Source organism: Aspergillus multicolor (genome assembly GCF_047715735.1).
Source record: "Aspergillus multicolor strain CBS 133.54 unplaced genomic scaffold BDW74scaffold_20, whole genome shotgun sequence".
NCBI lineage: Eukaryota > Fungi > Ascomycota > Eurotiomycetes > Eurotiales > Aspergillaceae > Aspergillus > Aspergillus multicolor.
In genome coordinates, this window is record NW_027395971.1 from 474325 (window position 1) to 492218 (window position 17894).

Sequence of the window (17894 nt, forward strand, 5' to 3'; positions counted from 1 at the left end):
TGGACCTGGAGCTTTCTGGCAGGCATCTTGATCAATGTCTTTGGTTTCCTGCTTCACAGCCGAGTGATGCCTCAGGCATTAAACAAAGAATATCTGTGATGTATATTGTATAGAACCAACCCTTTATTCAGAATAGTGATGGTAACTCTTTTCAAATAACCTAGACATATGAGAGTCTGCTAGACATGTGAGCAAGTCTAAGAAACTACTATGTACCTTGTTTTAATCTTTGCCTGGTGTGCACTGGAGCTCCAGGCAAAGAAGCGTGCCGAGAGAAGATTCACCTCACTGCTATCCTAATGGCAACTTTCATAACACTAGTTTTCTCTGCATGTTTGGTCTCACTTTCCCTCCACCATGAATGGTGAGGGATTGAGTTCCTACCCAGTCTTGATGGGCGTATCCCCAGATCCAGACTCGGACATGGCATCTTTCCAGCACTTGGAATCAGTTGACATAAACGAGGATTCGTTCGACGCAGCCGATGATTCCCAAGAGTCGGACGATTCCTTTCATCAGCCATACACTATAACCCCAGCCATCGTTGCACACCATCCCCAGCAGTGCCGCCACAATAACTGCTCTCATAGTACCGTAACCCGCCAGTGGAGGATTGACCAGTACGAAACCTGCAACAACTGCGGCAGAAGGCCTTTCCTGAAATGGTTCTACCTGTGTACTGAGGACGCCACCGACTATGCAGCATCCACCGATCGTAACGGCTCACTCCTGAGCGACTCGATAACGGAAGCAATCCTCGACGGCGAATATACCGACAAGCAGAGAGACAAACTGTGGCAACAGAAGCTGGAGGTTCTGGAGCTTTGCGAGATGGAGAGAACTCTATCTATGTCTGGAAGCAGTTACGATCCCGGCCAGGGAACTGCACAGCAGTATGAATTCCATAAGTTCGAAACAGACCAGAGCAGACTCAGCGCAGACGTACATTCCCGCCCCGGCCGCTGCCAGTACAGAGCCTGCTACCACTGTGACCGCAAGCTCCAAGAAAGAACTTGGGTCAGTCTCAATGAGGTTTGCAACAATCCCGATATCAAGCCTCTGAGTGCTTGGGACTTGTGGGAGACACCTGTGTCAGACGCGAACGTGGTCAAAAACCTTGGTTTACGCGCTCCTCGTCCTCCTCCGCCGCCGCCTCATTTCACGCAGTACTCACACCGTGCTTTTCACCGCCGCCGTAGTAGACGGACTTCGCATCTCGCGGGATATGAGTCCTCTCTCAACATGAGTGCCCTGAGCAACTTGGCGACGATTGAGGAGATAAATGAGGAGATCGAGACCTTGAGCACTGAGATTCACAAGAGGGGCTATGTTGTTTCCGACGTTGAAGGACACGCTCCGTTCATTGAGTCCGACGATGAAGAACTTGAGATCTCGGTCCACAGCCACGAAGACGGAGAAGAGTAATGGGTCGATTGATTCCCGGGGTAGGGTGTGCTGGAAAGATGCGTTGTTTTATCAAGGGGCGGAAAAGAAAAGCATTTGGCATGGCTTTGCAGGTAACGAGTTAATGACTTAATGATTTTTTTTGTTTTTCTTCGATTATTTCCGGCATGGAACTGGGATTTATGCGACTGCGGAAATGGGTGCTGCTGTTTATCGCACAGGGTGGATTACCCAATATCAAGATGAATTGATATGCCATGTAATGCTCAATTCGGATCATAAATCCGACGACCTTACATCAATGATATTGAAGGCAGAGCGGAACTATCTCTCGGAATTGATGAACAGGTGTAGTTAGCCAGCTCAGTTGGTGTCGGTATCTGACCGCGGTCGTTCCGAGCCTCGGCACCAGGCCGAGATCATCTGGATCGTGACAGTCCGGGGACATGGAGACTCTCTTTTTCTTTAAACTCTCAACCCCTGCTTATCGCTGGCGATAAATCTACCTCTATTTCTCCCTACAGCATATCATAATAATATCTAGAGTCCGTCCGCCAAACACTTCACTATGGCAGACGACAAGGCGCCCAACACCGAGAAGCCAGTGAGCCCCGCAGGAAACGCAGCTCCGGTATCGTCCAGGCAAGCTGCGCAGCGCCGGTTGCTCGCAGTTCTTTTGACCGCAGATAGATTCAACGGACGTCTTAATACGTGAGTCTACATATGTCCCTTCATATCTGTACGAGCAGAACTGCGATCGGAATCCCCAACCCCACTCTCCTTATCGCCGAGCTTACCAAGATCTACTGTATAGAATTCTAGCGACATCAGCCGGCCAAGAACGCATCTTCTCCTTCATCCAGTACACCTCGCACATCCTCCACCATGTCCTTGCCTCCGCGCCCTGGATTGCGCTCCAAACCCGCCTCAGCCTTCTTGCGCGCCTCCGCTCAAAGACCGCCCCGTCCACTGTGAAACCAACAACACCGTCATCATCAACCCCGCAGACCTCCCCTCTTCTCGCTCTCTCCTCCCTCATGTCCGAAGCCCGCTTCATGCTGCGCCTCTTAGATCTCCCTCAACTGATAGCCTGGGGCTCCGCGACGCTAAAATCCCCGCCGGCAGACAAGACCATCTACGCCCTCACTCTCCTCCAAGTCCTCGCAAACATCATCTACCAAGCGCTCGAGAACGCCGCATTTCTCACAACGAAAGGCGTCATACCCAAGCGATTTCTTGCCCGGTGGGGCGGGGCGGCGAAGGTGGACATCTGGAGTACGAGGGCATGGCTGGGCCATATTATTCTGCAGTACTTCGTGCTGTGGAGGGCAAGGGTGTTGCGGAAGAAGGCTGAGGTTAAGGCTGAGGCGTCGCCGGAGAAGCGCGAGGAGCTAAATGCGGAAGCCAGGTCGTGGAACAAGAGTCTAGTGAATAATGCTTGCTGGACGCCGCTGTGTTTGCACTGGAGCTTTGAGGACGGGATTGGCTTCCCCGGTCATTTGGTTGGCGTTGTCAGTTTCATGGCCGGGGCCTGGGGCTTCGCGGATCTATGGGCTTCTACGCTGTAGAGTGACCGTTCAATTCTTGTACATTTGATAGATAGCGGATAGATGAGATTGGCATAGTCTAGGGCATATGTTTAAATTATACTCTTTCGTGACACGCTAGGCGAACGTGTCTATTCAAGGTAACAAGTAACAAGGAAATAGAGTAACTTCAGCTGCCAGTAAACAGTAGGACCAAGCTGATCTGAATCTCCAGGATTAAACAGAGGGGTATCCAACGAACGCCGATAGCAAATATTCACAAGCCAAGAAGCGTCGCCTTGCACTTTATTTAGCTGACCGACATTGTCCGCAAAGCTGACCATTCTAGAACTCATCTATGGGCCAGAAGGAGGCTCCCATGGGGACCAGCCCTAAATCATTAGAATCCCACGGCCAAACGAAAGTGCCTGCGTCCACAGTCTTCTGGCATTTAACCACAAAGCCGCGGATTTTGTCCATCAGCGACACCTGGACATGGACATCCGTGAACCTACTGTGTCCGGTTTGTACGCTTTCGATCTCCTGGATGACGCTGCGCTGCTCCCTGGTCAGTCCAAAGACAAGCATCCCTTCGACCACGTCTGCCGGTGATGATGACCGCTTGATCGTTGGTAGACCAGGTTCGCCATCTTCCGCAAAATGGTGGAGCTTGTACCCTGGAAGGGTTGCGTAGACCATGTCGACTTGATCGGTTTGCGGGATGTCCGCGGAGTACTTTAGAACTGTGGGGAGCATCGTGTGGCTGTATACGAAATAGGAGGATAGCTTGCCTTTGCGCAAAGCTCAGCCAGATCTCCTTCTCTTAGAGGTGATCTTCGGAATGCACGTTTGGAGTCTTCGGGATAGCTTTCCTTGCACAGCATCTTGGCTACCAGAGGAACTTTTGAGGTATCTCAGCTAGGGAATCAGCTGAACTTGTCGTTTCTTTAGTAGACGTTGGGAGAGCGCCGCCTGAAGGTGGATGAAACGAAGACAAGATCAAGGGCATGCAACTGGAGAACAATCCTAAGCAAATATACCTCTCGATCCGCTAAGTCGGCATGACTCTTCATAGAGTGCGAGTCATCTGTAGATTCTATGGTGAGGATTAATTGTCCCAGGCTCAGAAACGCAAATGAAAAGTTAGTTGTTTTACAACAAACCATATCCTGAGCTTTGATAAAGAACCTTGGATGGGTTGACCGTCCACGAGCTCCATGGCTTTTTTATCCGCATTGTTGGAATTATTGCAAAGCTTTGAGCAATGCAGCCTGGCGAGGCAGTTTGTAGCTTCAAATCACCCGCTGCTTGCATTGGTGCCTGGGTAAAGTTGTAATAATGGCCACGGCATATAGATCGCAAGGCTCCATCCATGGGTGAACTGAATGCCTCAGAATTCAGGCCCAGACTAGCGGAGGGACCCTGAGCTGTCCATTGCCGGGCTGACGCACCCCATGGTAGCCTACGGATTTGCAAACAAAGGAAATCCCTGCAGAAGAGGGCGATGGCAAGAAGCTGACAGAGGCGAGAAGAGATTATTGTACGTAGGCCGCTACGACCGGGTTCCATTTGTTTCTTCTCAGGGCGGTGGCGGTTGATACAAAGGCTCGGTGCTTAAGTCATCAACGGAACACCTTGGCGGTCGAGTTAATCGTCACCTCTTCATAACTGGAGCTCCTCTGTCCACTTCCGATCTCACCTCCAACTCTCTCTATCTGACCCCGTTCTCAACCTCATCCATCTTTGTGCCTTTTCTTAGTTCCTTGGGCCATTCTCGCAGTCCTTTGGAACTTTCCCTGTTTGCATTTACGTCGGCTTTTCGCATTTCATTCGTGTTGCTGGGGCGTTTCCAGGTCCGGCACACTCAACCTTCTTGCGTAAACTCTCCCCGAGTCTACGTTGCGTAATTGTCTTGTTCGCCTTTTCATCGCTAGGCGATATCAATCAAGATGAGTTCAGACGAACACAAGAAGAAACTTCTGTATGGCATTCACTTCTGTTCGTTCCTGCCAGCCGATGGACTAACCTTTCGCCAGTGATGCTTCTGGTGCCGAGAAGAAAGAGGTACATCAGTCATACACCAGAGCGCTCTCGCCCAATTCGCTGACTTTCCGCAGGAACTCGACACCTCCACAGCTATTTTGAAGAAGAAGAAGAAGCCCAACAGCCTGATGTGAGCTATCAACTTTACCCAGTGCAGAGCTGTTCGGGTGGCGCTAATCCCTGTTTCTTAGTGTTACTGATGCCGTTAACGATGATAACTCGACGATTTCCCTTTCTAACAACACCATGGACACTCTCGGTCTTTTCCGAGGCGACACAGTCACGGTCCGAGGAAAGAAGCGCAAGGAGACGGTTCTGATTGTGCTTGCCGACGATGATCTCGATGATGGAAGCGCCCGTATCAACAGGGTTGTCAGGCATAACTTGCGTGTCAAGCACGGTGATATCATCACTGTCCACGCTTGTCCCGATATCAAATATGTGAGTTGCATTGTTATTTGAGTGGCGTTGAGTGGCGGCTAATCGCTCCTTACTTGTGCAAAGGCCAAGCGTATCGCTGTTCTTCCCATTGCCGACACCGTCGAGGGTCTGACCGGATCGCTCTTCGATGTTTACCTTGCTCCTTACTTCCGTGATGGATACAGGCCCGTGAAGCAGGGAGATCTCTTCACAGTAAGAGGTGGTATGCGACAAGTTGAGTTCAAGGTTGTTGAGGTGGATCCCCCAGAGTTCGGTATCGTTGCTCCGGATACTATCATCCACAGCGAGGGTGAGCCAATTCAGCGTGAGGACGAGGAGAACAACTTAAACGAAGTCGGCTACGATGACATTGGTGGATGCCGCAAGCAGATGGCCCAGATCCGTGAGTTGGTCGAGCTACCGCTTCGTCATCCTCAACTTTTCAAGTCCATTGGTATTAAACCTCCTCGCGGTATCCTCATGTACGGTCCTCCCGGTACGGGTAAGACTCTGATGGCTCGTGCCGTCGCCAACGAGACTGGTGCTTTCTTCTTCCTGATCAACGGTCCCGAGATCATGTCCAAGATGGCTGGTGAATCCGAGTCGAACCTCCGCAAGGCCTTTGAGGAAGCTGAGAAGAACTCGCCTGCCATTATCTTCATTGATGAAATTGATTCGATCGCGCCTAAGCGTGAGAAGACCAACGGAGAGGTTGAGCGCCGTGTCGTCTCTCAGCTTTTGACCCTGATGGACGGTATGAAGGCTCGCTCCAACGTCGTCGTCATGGCCGCCACCAACCGCCCCAACTCTATTGATCCCGCTCTTCGCCGCTTTGGTCGTTTCGACCGTGAGGTCGACATTGGTATTCCTGACCCTACTGGCCGTCTCGAGATTCTCTCCATCCACACTAAGAACATGAAGCTTGGTGATGATGTCGACCTGGAGACCATCGCTGCTGAGACTCACGGTTACGTTGGTTCCGATCTTGCCTCTCTCTGCTCTGAGGCTGCCATGCAGCAGATCCGTGAGAAGATGGACCTCATCGATCTTGATGAGGACACTATCGATGCGGAAGTCTTGGACTCGCTCGGTGTTACCATGGAGAACTTCCGCTATGCCCTTGGCGTCTCCAACCCCTCCGCTCTTCGCGAGGTTGCTGTCGTCGAGGTTCCCAACGTCCGCTGGGAGGATATTGGTGGTCTCGAGGAAGTCAAGCGCGAGCTTATCGAGAGCGTTCAATACCCCGTCGACCACCCCGAAAAGTTCCAGAAGTTCGGTCTGTCACCTTCTCGCGGTGTTTTGTTCTATGGTCCTCCTGGTACCGGTAAGACCATGCTTGCCAAGGCTGTTGCCAACGAGTGTGCTGCAAACTTCATCTCCGTCAAGGGTCCTGAGTTGCTGAGCATGTGGTTTGGTGAGTCTGAGAGCAACATTCGTGATATCTTCGACAAGGCTCGTGCGGCCGCTCCTTGCGTTGTTTTCCTCGATGAGTTAGATTCTATCGCTAAGTCTCGTGGTGGCTCCGTCGGAGATGCTGGTGGTGCTTCTGACCGTGTCGTGAACCAGCTCCTCACTGGTAAGTGCCTCAAACATGATTGTATGAAAACAGACTAATTTGAATGTAGAAATGGACGGCATGACCTCCAAGAAGAACGTTTTCGTCATTGGTGCGACCAACAGACCCGAGCAGCTCGATGCTGCCCTGGTGCGTCCCGGTCGTCTTGACACTCTTGTCTACGTTCCTCTGCCCGACCAGGCTTCTCGCGAGGGTATCCTCAAGGCTCAACTGCGCAAGACCCCTGTCGCTACCGATGTCGACATTCCCTTCATCGCCAGCAAGACCCACGGATTTTCCGGTGCCGATCTTGGATTTGTTACCCAGCGTGCCGTCAAGCTGGCTATCAAGGAGTCTATCTCTCTTGACATTGAGCGCCAGAAGCAGCGCGAAGCTGCGGGTGAGGATGTTAAGATGGAGGATGAGGAGGAGGGCGAAGACCCCGTTCCTGAGCTCACACGAGCTCACTTCGAAGAGGCTATGAAGACTGCCCGACGATCCGTCAGCGATGTGGAGATCCGCCGATATGAAGCGTTCGCCCAGAGCCTGAAGAACTCTGGTGGCAGCACCTTCTTCCGCTTCCCTTCTGCAAATGAGGTTGCGGATGAGAACAACACATTTGGTGAAGCCGGTAATGACGACAGCCTCTACGATTAAATTCCCTTTTCCTTTTTTTTACATAATGGCCTTATGCGTCAACATTAGCTAGATCTAGCGTGGTGGGGATACAGGTCTCTGGCGACAGGGAGCGATCCTCCTCGACGTCATTAAACGAACTCATTGGTTTTGAATTGTGATACACTCCGAATTTTAGATACGGTGCAGACGTATATTCGACGGTTAAACCCGCTAACATTGGCAGTAGTAACTCGACCGAGATGTTGTACATATCAGGGCTGGTATCAAATGTCACTCTTTAAACACCAGAAATCCCTACCCATAACGCCGATAGCAAATAGCCCCCAGACATCCGATACAAGACCCTCTGACGGGTGTGCGGCAGACTCATTTCGTCTGCTTTCCTTGTTTGACCTTCTTGTCTCCCTTCTTGGTCGGACTTGTATCACCATTTAGTGACTTGTCACCCTGCCGTTTCGCCGCACTCTCTCCCACCACCTCAGCGATATTCCCACTCGAACCCGTAGGACCGTTACTACTTCCTGCCCCGTCTCCCTCATCCCCAAGAATAACCACCTCCCTCAATAAGTCCTTGATCGCGCGATACCCCTGCTCAACAACAACACTCGGAATCCGCACATCCGCATTCTCAAACGAGTAGCCGCCGTTACCTTCCACCCCATCCACATCCTCGTTCGAAGTGTGCGAGTGATTCGCGCGCGCGCCGGAGCTATTCTCGGAGTCCGAGTCGACCAGGAACGGATGCGAGCGGCCCTGCGCCGAGGCGACGACGGCCTCGACGACGTCGTCGAAGCGCTCGCACCGGTTTGCGCGGAGGAGTTCCGTCGATAGCCGTCGGATTTTCTCGGTCCAGCCGAGCCGTTGTAGTGTCGAGAGGAGGTTTGTGTGTAGGTCGTCGAGCGCGTGGGTGGAGGCGAGGTGGTTGAGGAGGTCGGATTCGAGGTCGGATGGGTTTGGGGGGTGCGCGGGCGCGGAGGATGACGTTGGGGAGGAGGGCATCGTTGTGAGTATTTGAGGTGCTTGGTTTGAGGTGTGCGGAATTGATTTTGTGGTAGTGGATAGATGGGGTGTCGTTGTTCGAGTCGGTGTTCGTAGGGTAGTGATTGGATGGCGACTCGGCGTCCGCGCCGGCTGGGTCCGTAGATTTAGGTGGATTGCGCGGAGTTCATGGGTATGCTGGAGAGTCTGGTCTGAGGCGACTTGTCTGACAGGCGTAGAAGATCGAAAAGTACCAGCGTGAGATGTAGTTCGAGAGTTGTAAGGCTGTAAGTATAAGGAAACGTAAAAAGGTCGGCGGAGAAAATGCGCCAGCGGAGGACTTGATCTGCGCCGAGCCGGGCGATTAGATGGCGACTGCGGCTGTGGTATTCTCTTGATTAGTTTCTTTGTTTCCGAGTATGTGTTCATACGATGATGTTCAAGTTTTGAAGAGATCAAAGGGCTGAGGCTATGAGGCTGAAAGAAAGAAGAGTAGCGATGCACCTCGGACCCGGTAGAATTTCGGTATCTCGATCCCTTGATATCTAGAGCAATGAAAACTTCTAGAATAATGAGTTCGCATTATTTGGATTGGTAAAAGAACGTATCGATTATATTGCTTGGAATAATGACAAAGTAATTTTCTCTCAGGGTGGTCGATTGCCGAAGTTGTAATTGTAGCTGTATATGGCAGAGTGAGTGTTCAAAAATATATAGATCTGACGGCCGCCCGGCGAACTCCATTGAATGCCGCACTTACGCGTTTAGACCAGGATATCCGTGTTATCAAGCAGAGCGTTTAAACTTTTTTACTTAAAAAGTCAATTACTCGAAATTTGACCAAAAGTCAATGCTAGCAAGCAGTCAAGGTGTAACCTGCTAAGCGCCCTCATCTACAAATGTGGAGTCTGGCATAAGGCCAACTCCGATATTTATAGTAGCCCCCGGCGCTTGGGGCTGGGAAGTCTGGGACTCGGCAATTGCTAACCGAACTTCAGGGACAGGAGTCAATATAGACACAGCGCCCGATCTCAGGAGAATTTACCGTGGCCCACATAAACGAGTGTGGGCGGTTATGCATGCGGAGACGCGGCATAGTATACGGTGACAACGGTGTACATCTGCAAGGGTGCATCAGCAGCGTAAGGAGAAGCATTTACTCTGTACTACCGTGTAAAGGAGAAATCGAGTACGTAGCACCCCCTATACTCGTGGCGAGCACAGCCCCAGGCTCGCGTAGCAACCAGTCGGTTGTCGCTAAACGAAGGCCGGATTAGCTGATATCACCGTGCAGGAAGCCATCATTGACTCTTGAGGGCTGGCTAAGGGGGCTATCGGTGAGGCTGACGCGGATGCTTAACGAGCGCCCGTTGAAAGGGAGTGGCAAAGCTCGGGGCGGCAGTAGAAACAGGATAATGCTGAGTTTATGCCGCGGACCATATACCTCGTTGACTTGTTATTGAAGCTGACAGTGTCCAATCCAACGGATGGCGGCGGAGGATTTGGAGCCCCCTAAATGGGCCAAAAAAGTAAAGGGTCCGGCACTATTGGTTTTTGACAGAATTGACCCAGGTCATCTTGGACAATCGCGAATAATATTGATCCGGAGAAGAGGGTCCCTCCATACATCGTCCGATATTGATTTTTGTAGAGCGTCGACGCCCGAGACTAGTAGCAATGCGTGCGCAATAGTCGTCCTCGAATCGTCCATCCAGAGAAGTCAGTTCCCAGGAACATCCCCTATTCTTTTGTTCTGAGGATCCTTTCAGTGACTTGGATATTGATCATTCCCTTGATAGATTGAATGATCCACTGGATACTTCGGCCAGACACTCGGACAAGGTAATGGTCCTCGAAGGCTGGCTTGGCTGGGGGAAGTTAAGACGCAAGGATGAGTGCTGAAGTCCGAGTTTTGCTTCTTAAGGAGTCGGTAGCATCCGACGATTCGTGTTCCTATCCTTGAGAGTCAAGATAAAGGTCAAGCTTATCCTTGCAGGGTATTTATTCTAAAATAGACCAGGTTTGTCGTTGACTCGTTCTCTCCTCAGTTGGACGAGTGTCTAGGGCCATCACGTGCGGCGATCCCGGAGTGCGTCTTCGCGCCCCAAGCAGATCAACAACCTCGTCGACTCCCATCACTCTGCGACCAGCCGTATTTCGGCTTTTCCATCGTCGTATCCCTTCGCTCGCTGCTTGTACCTATGCTCCGGACGGGCTTTTTGCCGCTGCTCCCCCAGTCCGCTCCCAATCAAGGCATCTCTGCCTGAGCTTCCCCGCCTCCGCTCTCATCACCATCGACGCTGCTGGCGCTAACGACCGATCACAATCTCCTCAATCTCCTCCTACTCATCGTCGGGCATCAGCATTTTTTTGAGCATCGGCGCACTTATCTCTCGACTCTTTCTCTGCCTCCGATTATTTTCGCTCCCTCGAGTCGCCGATTTTCTTGTTTTAGCCGCCGGCCATTCCATGTGGCACACCCGCTTGGCCGATCCTCGCACACTCCTTTGCTCTGGGCCCCAGTTGACAGTGAATGACACGATTACGACATTTTTACGACCCTGAAACTCTTCATATTCACCCGCCGTCGCATCCAGCGCCGCACCGATTCTAGCCGAACGACGTCCACTACTCCTCCCTCTTCCTTGTGGGCGTCGTCAGTCCTCTATCGCTATCGCCATGTCACTCCATACCTCCTATCACGCAGACTCCGACGCGGACGATGAGTACGAGCGCAGCGTCATCACGTCTCCTCACCTAGCGACGGACTCAGAAGGCTCTGCATCAGAGTCAGAGTTCCCTTCAGCAGAACCCACTCCCACCTTCGCACATAATGACGATAATTCAAAGTCCCCGAGAACAATAATCACTGAATGGACTGCCGAAGAATGCGCGAGCTATGTCGCTTCTCTAGGTCTTCGCCAGTACTGCCAATCTTTCATAGGTAAGTTGAACTCTGGACTTCGCGGAGTATAGGACACAACTGATGTCGCGTCGGTAGAGAACGGTATTGTTGGAGAGGCCCTCATTGCATTAAGACATGACGAGCTGAAAGAGATGGGCATTGCCAGTGTGGGACACCGATTGACCATTCTCAAGAGTGTCTACGAGACAAAAGTCAAGCAGGATATTCCGCTCGACGGTGACCACTACATTCCTCTTTGTATGTTCCGCCGTGTCTTTTCTGCTTATAACTCTACTAACTCTGCGTAGCTGCCGACCAAAGTATGAACGAAAGCGCAACCCAGGAAGATATTGCTCGACTAATCCAATCCATCCGACTTCGAGACGAGAAGATCATCAGCGTCGAGACTGAGCTACGGCGTGTCTTAGAGGACTATCGACGGCTGAGGGAGGAGCTTTTGCCCGTATTCAAGATGGCAAAGGATAAATCCCAACCGCTACCACCGCCGACAGCCGTGCCGGCTACGGACAGTTACCATGACGACAGATTCTCCGGGTCAACGCTCACAGGCCAACCGTCTGGCATTACTATTCTGGACCGCTCGGGCTCGATCATGTCTCGGAACCTGTCCAAGCGAGTTCACGGAGGCACAACTCCCAAGAACCATTCCCCTACCCACATTCCACCTTCTATCCACGAGGGCCGGACGTACAATGACGGCACCAATCTGGACCCGTCCGCCGCTGCTGTGGCCGCGTCTTCACATCTTAGTACGATGAATGGAAAGTCGCAGTTATCACCAAATCTACCGTCCCCGACATCCCCTGGCAATCATTACGGCGCACCGCAGACCCTAGCATCCCGTGCCTACTCGCAACCAGGCTCTGCCCGCACCCACCATGATCATTACGACGACACTGCACAACCTCAGTCCCGCCTGGACCGGCTGAACCCTCCCCCATCCTCCGCCACACGATCCGAGATACCCTCGCGTTCTGAGTCTAGAGCAGGGGGTGAAAACCCCAGCGTGGAAATATTTAAGTCCTTCCGCGTCTCCGTCGATGATCCGTGCTACAAAGTCCTTCCAGCTGCCCTCAAGAAGTATAACATCAACGGCGACTGGAAACAGTATGCCCTTTACATTGTGTACGGCGATCAGGAACGCTGCCTCGGGCTAGAAGAGCGACCGCTCATTCTCTTCAAGCAGCTGGAAAAGGAAGGACGGAAGCCAATGTTTATGCTGCGGAAACAACAACAGCCGCCTGAAAACAACACCGTCTATCCACCGGGCCCGGGTTCAGCGCCAAACAGCGCTGGTTTTGAGCCACGACAAGCGCAGATCAACCTTCCCGGCGGAGTTCTGTAAAGACCAAATTTGGTTGGGCGACTTCTTTTCACTTCTTGAGATACCCCTCTATCCGAGGCCCTTTCGACCACACTTCTTACATTTTTACATCCTCACCTCCAAGACCATACATGCCCTTTAATTCGAATTTGCGTGGGTGCCTGGCGTTGGGATTGGATACGGAAAATATGAAGCCAAATCATTAGCGTTGCTGTTATCTAGATACATATGATATCAAAAGATTTCTGGATCACCTTGAAATCGTTCTTAGTAGGCAACCTAGCATTCTCGCGAAATAAGGTAGTCTACTTCACAAGTACCTCGTTCGACCCGGCCATTCGGTACACACCATGTAGGCAGGCAGGCTACCTCCCCGGACTTCGGGATCCTATTCTTGTAATTCCATCCTCGTCCCACCTGCACTCCTTCAGTTTCTGAAAGCTTTCAATTCCCTAGAATACTTCTGATTAGACAGCACAATCCACGCGTTGACAAGGGCACACTTGGAAGCCCGATGCGGAATGGCGTCTCACGAGACTCGAAAAACAGCAAGCAGAGGCGCAGCCTCGCAGCCTCGTCTCCTCTCACCGTCACCCCGCGCCTCATTTTCGCTCTCATACGGCGATCTGAACGGCATTCCACAGACACTTGAGCGATGAATTCCAATGACAACCTCTTAGGACGTGGCCAAACACAGAGTTTCCACGATGCCAACCCTACGCCATGAAGATTACACCGTCGGGTGGATTTGCGCGCTCTCCTTGGAGATGGCCGCGGCGAAGGCAATGCTGGATGAAGTACACGAGGACCTACCCGTCAAGCCCAACGATCACAACGCATATACCTTAGGAAGGAGAGGGAAACATAACGTTATCATCGCATGTTTACCGAGCGGAGAGTACGGTATTGCTTCCGCTGCAATAGTAGCCATGCAGTTGCTATCCAGCTTCCAATCCATCAAGTTCGGGTTGCTAGTCGGTATCGGAGGTGGGGTTCCAAGTAAGGATGCAGATGTCAGGCTAGGAGATGTTGTGGTCGGTCTGCCAACCAGCAGCGCGACTCATGGGGGTGTTATCCAGTACGACATTGGGAAGGCCACTCATGGCGGCAAGTTCCTACGGACAGGTGCCTTGAACCGGCCACCACAGATTCTTCTCACGGCTGTCTCCAAACTGCAGGCAATTCATCAACTGGAAGGTAGCAAGATTTCAAAGTTCTTGGGCGACGTCTGCCAAAAGTATCCGTCGACGATGTGGAAGTACGACACTCGGCACTTTGATGACTTCTTATTTAATGCAAGTTACCAGCATGATTCAATGTATCATAATTGTCTTGACTGTGATTCAAGGCAGCTAGTGAAGCGGCCCGATAGAACTAGCCTAGAGCCCGTGGTTCATTACGGATTGATAGCCTCGGGCAATCGAGTAGTCAGGGACAGCCATGTCCGGGACTGTTTAGGGAGACGGCATGGAGCGTTATGCGTGGAAATGGAAGCCGCGGGCCTCGTCAACCACTACCCATGCCTCGTTATCCGTGGAATATGTGACTATGCTGACTCGCATAAAACAATACATGGCAGCATTACGCAGCTGCAACTGCAGCTGCGTACGCCAAAGAGCTTCTCCTAGTGATCTTGAACCGCTCGATCGAGGACAGCCACCAAGCAATGAAAACCAAGTTGGAGTGTGATATAAGCCCTTGTGGTGACTTGACAGCGTTTTCAGAAATGAGGAAGCAAGGTGGGTGCTGCAAATTTACTTACAGTGCCTCCCCAGGAGTGACATGAGCTAAAACAGCCATAATAGACTGCCTTCGATCACTATGCCCTCATGGTGTGAAAGTTCCGCATATGATCCAAACGAGTCCGAGTGATACAGCATGGAGTCAGTTATTCTACAACTGCGATTACGACGGTTGGTATCGTGGACACAAGGTGGAAACGCACCGCGGCCCTCAAGGTGATTGTATCACCGAAGCTTGAAGTGTGGGCAAGGGATGATATACCTATGTGTTTCTGAGCCAACGGTGTATGAGTTCGCCCTCATGTTTTTGGATCTTGGGTCTCATCGCAGATGGCTTGGATAGTGCAAACAGAATGGCCGGGACTTCATCCGGGAGTGTCGCACAAAAGCCACCTCCTCCACCAGACGCTAGAGGCGAGGATTGGACCTGAAACTGCAAAGTGAGCTCGATATCATCGAGCCTTGTTCTGGTCACACCCGGATTGGGCCAACCGGTGTGATCATCTCATCGATTTGGAGTGATCGGCCTGCTTATGACAGCCAACCTTTGCATCCAGCTCCAATACCGACACCACATCAAGACGACACAGAAAGGTCGGGAGGAAAACGGAACGGCCATGAGCCGAAGCATTTCGAGCTCTGTCTGAGAGTTTGAATGCCATGTCCTCTTGGGTGCGTGCGTGTCAACAAAGAAAGCTTACTTTGTGGTAGTTTTGTGACAATGGCTTGGAGGCGCATTAGGGCTGACTTTATGATCCGAGACTGTGGCCCATTTGCCGATTTGGGCGAATTGAGATCAAGTTTGCTAATAGTCAAAGTGACCTGTCATCAGCGATACTGTGACCATTGATTAATTGCTACGAGACAATGGCCTGGCCCAGGTGTCTTCTATCAGTCATATATAATGGCCAGCTTCGTAGCCTCTTCCATGCACCCAACACTTTCCTCGGGTACTAAGATCAATCTGACCTTCCACGCAATTGCTTTTTCCAATCATCAATGTTGTTTTGAATCATAAAGATTGCTTTGAGCATCGAAATTCTGATTATTAGGATTGTTTCGACTATTGGAGTTGTTTGACCATCAAGTTTGCCATAACCATCGAGATTGCACCTTTCATCAAAGATTGCACTCACCATCAAGATGTCCACAGGACCTCATCCAGTCATCATCATCGGCGCCGGACCCGTCGGCATGATCCTCGCGTACGCCCTCTCCCGACAGCAAATCCAAACCCTCCTCATCGAGCAAGACCACAAGGACAAAACAACCGAGTATCCCAAAATGGACCTGACAAACAGTCGAAGCATGGAGCTTCTCCGCGTACTGGGACTCGCAGATCAATACCGCGCGCTCCCCGGGGCCGTTGGGCAAGACGTGAGTTTCGAAAGCGTCTTCGTGACCTCGTTGCATCCAGAAACAGGAAAGGAGCTTGGACGATGGAGTGTCCCTTCAGTTGCAGAGCAGAAATGGGAGAGCAGGACGGTGAATGATGGGTCGTATCCTGCGGAGCCGGGGCAGCGGTGCTCGCAGATTGTTATGGAGAGGTGGTTGAGGGGGTTGGTGCTGGGGTGTCAGAATGTGGAGTTCTGGGGGGAAAGAACGTATGTTGGGCATGAGGAGATGAAGGATAAAGTGCGTGTTCAGGTTGTAGATGCCCTTGGGAATGAGGAGGTTGTTGTTGGGCGGTTCCTTGTTGGGTGTGATGGCGGGAAGAGCGCTGTCAGGAAAGCCGCTGGGATCAAGATGGTGGGTGCGAAGATGTATGCCCTCGCCTCGATCTATTTGCTTTCGATTCTGTTTAATGCTGATTGTCGTGATACCGTAGTCCTGCGCGTTTGCAACTGGTGCACTTCCGCTCCAAGGTCCTAGCCTCGATCCTTGACGACAACAACTCCCGCTTCTGGCACGCCTTTCCCGCAGGCTCAGGCTTCCTCATCGACCAAGACAACAAGGATACATTCACAGCTCACTATCCCCTGCCTCCATCGGAACTTCCATCCGAAGGTCCATCCAAAGTCCGAGCCTCAGGTGACCATGACGCTATACATGACGCTATTCCCGCCCTCAACCCGCACGAAGTCATCTACCGCGTAATCCGAGACCACACGCACCATCCCAAACATCCCAGAACCCCCTGGAACATCCCCGTCGACCAAATCTTGGTCAGCAGCTTATGGAATCCACGCTTAGGAATCAGCTCGGCGTACAGTACCGGCCCCTTCACCGCCCCAGGAACCACCTATTTAGCTGGAGATTCGGCCCATCTCTCTCCTCCTCATGGAGGGTTCGGCCTCAACAGCGGGCTCGCCGATGCGGTGGCGTTGGCATGGCGGCTCGCTGCTGTGGTGAAGGGGTATGGTGGGAGCTACCTGCTCCCATCATACAGCGTCGAACGACGACCCGCGATGCTGCGCGCCCTGTGCCGGTCCTACCGGCACATGGGCGAGCATTTCGCTTTAGGTAAGTTGCAAGGTAAGTTTGGGGATGTGCTCGATGCCGAGTCCGACGAGGGTAAGTATGCCCGGGCCTTCGTGGCCCGGTGGCTCGACGCGTCGGGCTCGGACATCATGGATAGAGGCATCGAGTTGGATGTGCGGTATGGGTCCAGTCCTTGTGTCTGGGCTCATGCTCAGGACGGTCCTGGCTTCAAGGATGAAGAGAACGAGGGAAAAAAAGATGCTTGGGATGTGCTCCGGTACATCCCAAGCACGAAGCCAGGACGTCGAGCACCGCACGTCTTCCTCAGCGACGGAATGACGAGCACATACGACCTCTTCGGCAACCAGTGGACGCTCACGCAGTTCATCACCAACGACTCCGAGGTAAGTAAGGTAAGTGCGTTGGTGAGTGCGGCGGAGCGGAGAAGGTTTCCAATGCAACATGTTGTTCTGCGTGGCGAGGAGCACGTGAGGGAAATTTGGGGATTTGATCTCGTGCTTGTGAGGCCCGATACGCATGTTGCTTGGCGAGGAAACGAAGAAGTTGGTATGGAGGAAGCCGAAGAGGTCTTGGATGTGGTGTTGGGCTTCAAGTTGAGGCCCGGGTATACGCCTACGATGGATCCAGAGGAGGATTCCTTCTTGGATATCGTGGGCGAACTGGGTAGAATGGATACAAGCAAGGTTAGGCCTTGATGATGGGGCCAGCCTTGAGGGAGGCAGCATCTACAGCCCTGAGGTCAATGGTCGGGTTCATCGGTTGCGATATCGACGGGACAGACCAAGGGTAGCCTGGGCGAAAGGGTCAAGGCAGGTGGCTGCAGCTGGCAGGAGCAGAAATGGAAAAGCAACCATGCACTTGCTTAGTTCCAGCGTTTGATGTTATTACATCAGTA

At 52.1% G+C, this 17894-nt stretch overlaps 8 protein-coding genes across 8 annotated transcripts; 6 read left to right on the forward strand and 2 right to left on the reverse strand.

Moving 5' to 3' along the window:
• Positions 1-129: 129 nt before the first annotated feature.
• BDW74DRAFT_157003 (uncharacterized protein) lies at positions 130-1746 on the forward strand. The gene has a single exon (XM_073725071.1). It carries the CDS (start codon positions 358-360, stop codon positions 1423-1425), a length of 1068 nt encoding a protein of 355 aa, XP_073582011.1. The 5' UTR covers positions 130-357; the 3' UTR covers positions 1426-1746.
• Positions 1747-1909: 163 nt separating this feature from the next.
• BDW74DRAFT_54028 (uncharacterized protein) lies at positions 1910-3124 on the forward strand. The gene is made up of 2 exons (XM_073733104.1): positions 1910-2115; positions 2219-3124. Exons 1-2 carry the CDS (start codon positions 1973-1975, stop codon positions 2970-2972), a joined length of 897 nt encoding a protein of 298 aa, XP_073582012.1. The 5' UTR covers positions 1910-1972; the 3' UTR covers positions 2973-3124.
• Positions 3125-3884, reverse strand: BDW74DRAFT_54029 (uncharacterized protein). The gene has a single exon (XM_073733105.1). The coding sequence runs from the start codon at positions 3684-3686 to the stop codon at positions 3276-3278; it is 411 nt and encodes a 136-aa protein (XP_073582013.1). The 5' UTR covers positions 3687-3884; the 3' UTR covers positions 3125-3275.
• Positions 3885-5151: 1267 nt separating this feature from the next.
• cdc48 (AAA family ATPase CDC48) lies at positions 5152-7779 on the forward strand. Its single transcript, XM_073733106.1, has 3 exons — positions 5152-5414; positions 5478-6969; positions 7019-7779. Exons 1-3 carry the CDS (start codon positions 5220-5222, stop codon positions 7603-7605), a joined length of 2274 nt encoding a protein of 757 aa, XP_073582014.1. The 5' UTR covers positions 5152-5219; the 3' UTR covers positions 7606-7779.
• A 174-nt stretch (positions 7780-7953) lies between these two features.
• BDW74DRAFT_180152 (uncharacterized protein) lies at positions 7954-8586 on the reverse strand (the record flags this gene model as incomplete). The annotated part of the gene is made up of 1 exon (XM_073729661.1): positions 7954-8586. One exon carries the CDS (start codon positions 8584-8586, stop codon positions 7954-7956), a length of 633 nt encoding a protein of 210 aa, XP_073582015.1.
• Positions 8587-10807: 2221 nt separating this feature from the next.
• On the forward strand, positions 10808-13068 carry BDW74DRAFT_54069 (adaptor protein STE50). The gene is made up of 3 exons (XM_073733107.1): positions 10808-11509; positions 11567-11728; positions 11779-13068. Exons 1-3 carry the CDS (start codon positions 11245-11247, stop codon positions 12834-12836), a joined length of 1485 nt encoding a protein of 494 aa, XP_073582016.1. The 5' UTR covers positions 10808-11244; the 3' UTR covers positions 12837-13068.
• A 189-nt stretch (positions 13069-13257) lies between these two features.
• BDW74DRAFT_54082 (uncharacterized protein) lies at positions 13258-14861 on the forward strand. The gene is made up of 2 exons (XM_073733109.1): positions 13258-14554; positions 14621-14861. Exon 1 carries the CDS (start codon positions 13523-13525, stop codon positions 14441-14443), a length of 921 nt encoding a protein of 306 aa, XP_073582017.1. The 5' UTR covers positions 13258-13522; the 3' UTR covers positions 14444-14554; positions 14621-14861.
• A 693-nt stretch (positions 14862-15554) lies between these two features.
• On the forward strand, positions 15555-17894 carry BDW74DRAFT_54084 (uncharacterized protein). Its single transcript, XM_073733110.1, has 2 exons — positions 15555-16320; positions 16386-17894. The coding sequence occupies exons 1-2, from the start codon at positions 15701-15703 to the stop codon at positions 17692-17694; spliced, it is 1929 nt and encodes a 642-aa protein (XP_073582018.1). The 5' UTR covers positions 15555-15700; the 3' UTR covers positions 17695-17894.

What these genes read in the sequence shown, in the direction of transcription:
- BDW74DRAFT_157003 (XM_073725071.1), top strand. Translation starts at nt 358, where the DNA reads ATGAATGGTGAGGGATTGAGTTCCTACCCAGTCTTGATGGGCGTATCC.
- BDW74DRAFT_54028 (XM_073733104.1), top strand. Translation starts at nt 1,973, where the DNA reads ATGGCAGACGACAAGGCGCCCAACACCGAGAAGCCAGTGAGCCCCGCA. An exon ending in TTCAACGGACGTCTTAATAC is followed by an intron (nt 2,116 to 2,218) that starts GTGAGTCTACAT and finishes TCTACTGTATAG; the next exon opens with AATTCTAGCGACATCAGCCG.
- BDW74DRAFT_54029 (XM_073733105.1), bottom strand. Translation starts at nt 3,686, where the DNA reads ATGCTCCCCACAGTTCTAAAGTACTCCGCGGACATCCCGCAAACCGAT.
- cdc48 (XM_073733106.1), top strand. Translation starts at nt 5,220, where the DNA reads ATGGACACTCTCGGTCTTTTCCGAGGCGACACAGTCACGGTCCGAGGA. An exon ending in CTTGTCCCGATATCAAATAT is followed by an intron (nt 5,415 to 5,477) that starts GTGAGTTGCATT and finishes ACTTGTGCAAAG; the next exon opens with GCCAAGCGTATCGCTGTTCT. An exon ending in CGTGAACCAGCTCCTCACTG is followed by an intron (nt 6,970 to 7,018) that starts GTAAGTGCCTCA and finishes ATTTGAATGTAG; the next exon opens with AAATGGACGGCATGACCTCC.
- BDW74DRAFT_54069 (XM_073733107.1), top strand. Translation starts at nt 11,245, where the DNA reads ATGTCACTCCATACCTCCTATCACGCAGACTCCGACGCGGACGATGAG. An exon ending in GTACTGCCAATCTTTCATAG is followed by an intron (nt 11,510 to 11,566) that starts GTAAGTTGAACT and finishes TCGCGTCGGTAG; the next exon opens with AGAACGGTATTGTTGGAGAG. An exon ending in TGACCACTACATTCCTCTTT is followed by an intron (nt 11,729 to 11,778) that starts GTATGTTCCGCC and finishes AACTCTGCGTAG; the next exon opens with CTGCCGACCAAAGTATGAAC.
- BDW74DRAFT_54082 (XM_073733109.1), top strand. Translation starts at nt 13,523, where the DNA reads ATGCCAACCCTACGCCATGAAGATTACACCGTCGGGTGGATTTGCGCG.
- BDW74DRAFT_54084 (XM_073733110.1), top strand. Translation starts at nt 15,701, where the DNA reads ATGTCCACAGGACCTCATCCAGTCATCATCATCGGCGCCGGACCCGTC. An exon ending in AAGATGGTGGGTGCGAAGAT is followed by an intron (nt 16,321 to 16,385) that starts GTATGCCCTCGC and finishes GTGATACCGTAG; the next exon opens with TCCTGCGCGTTTGCAACTGG.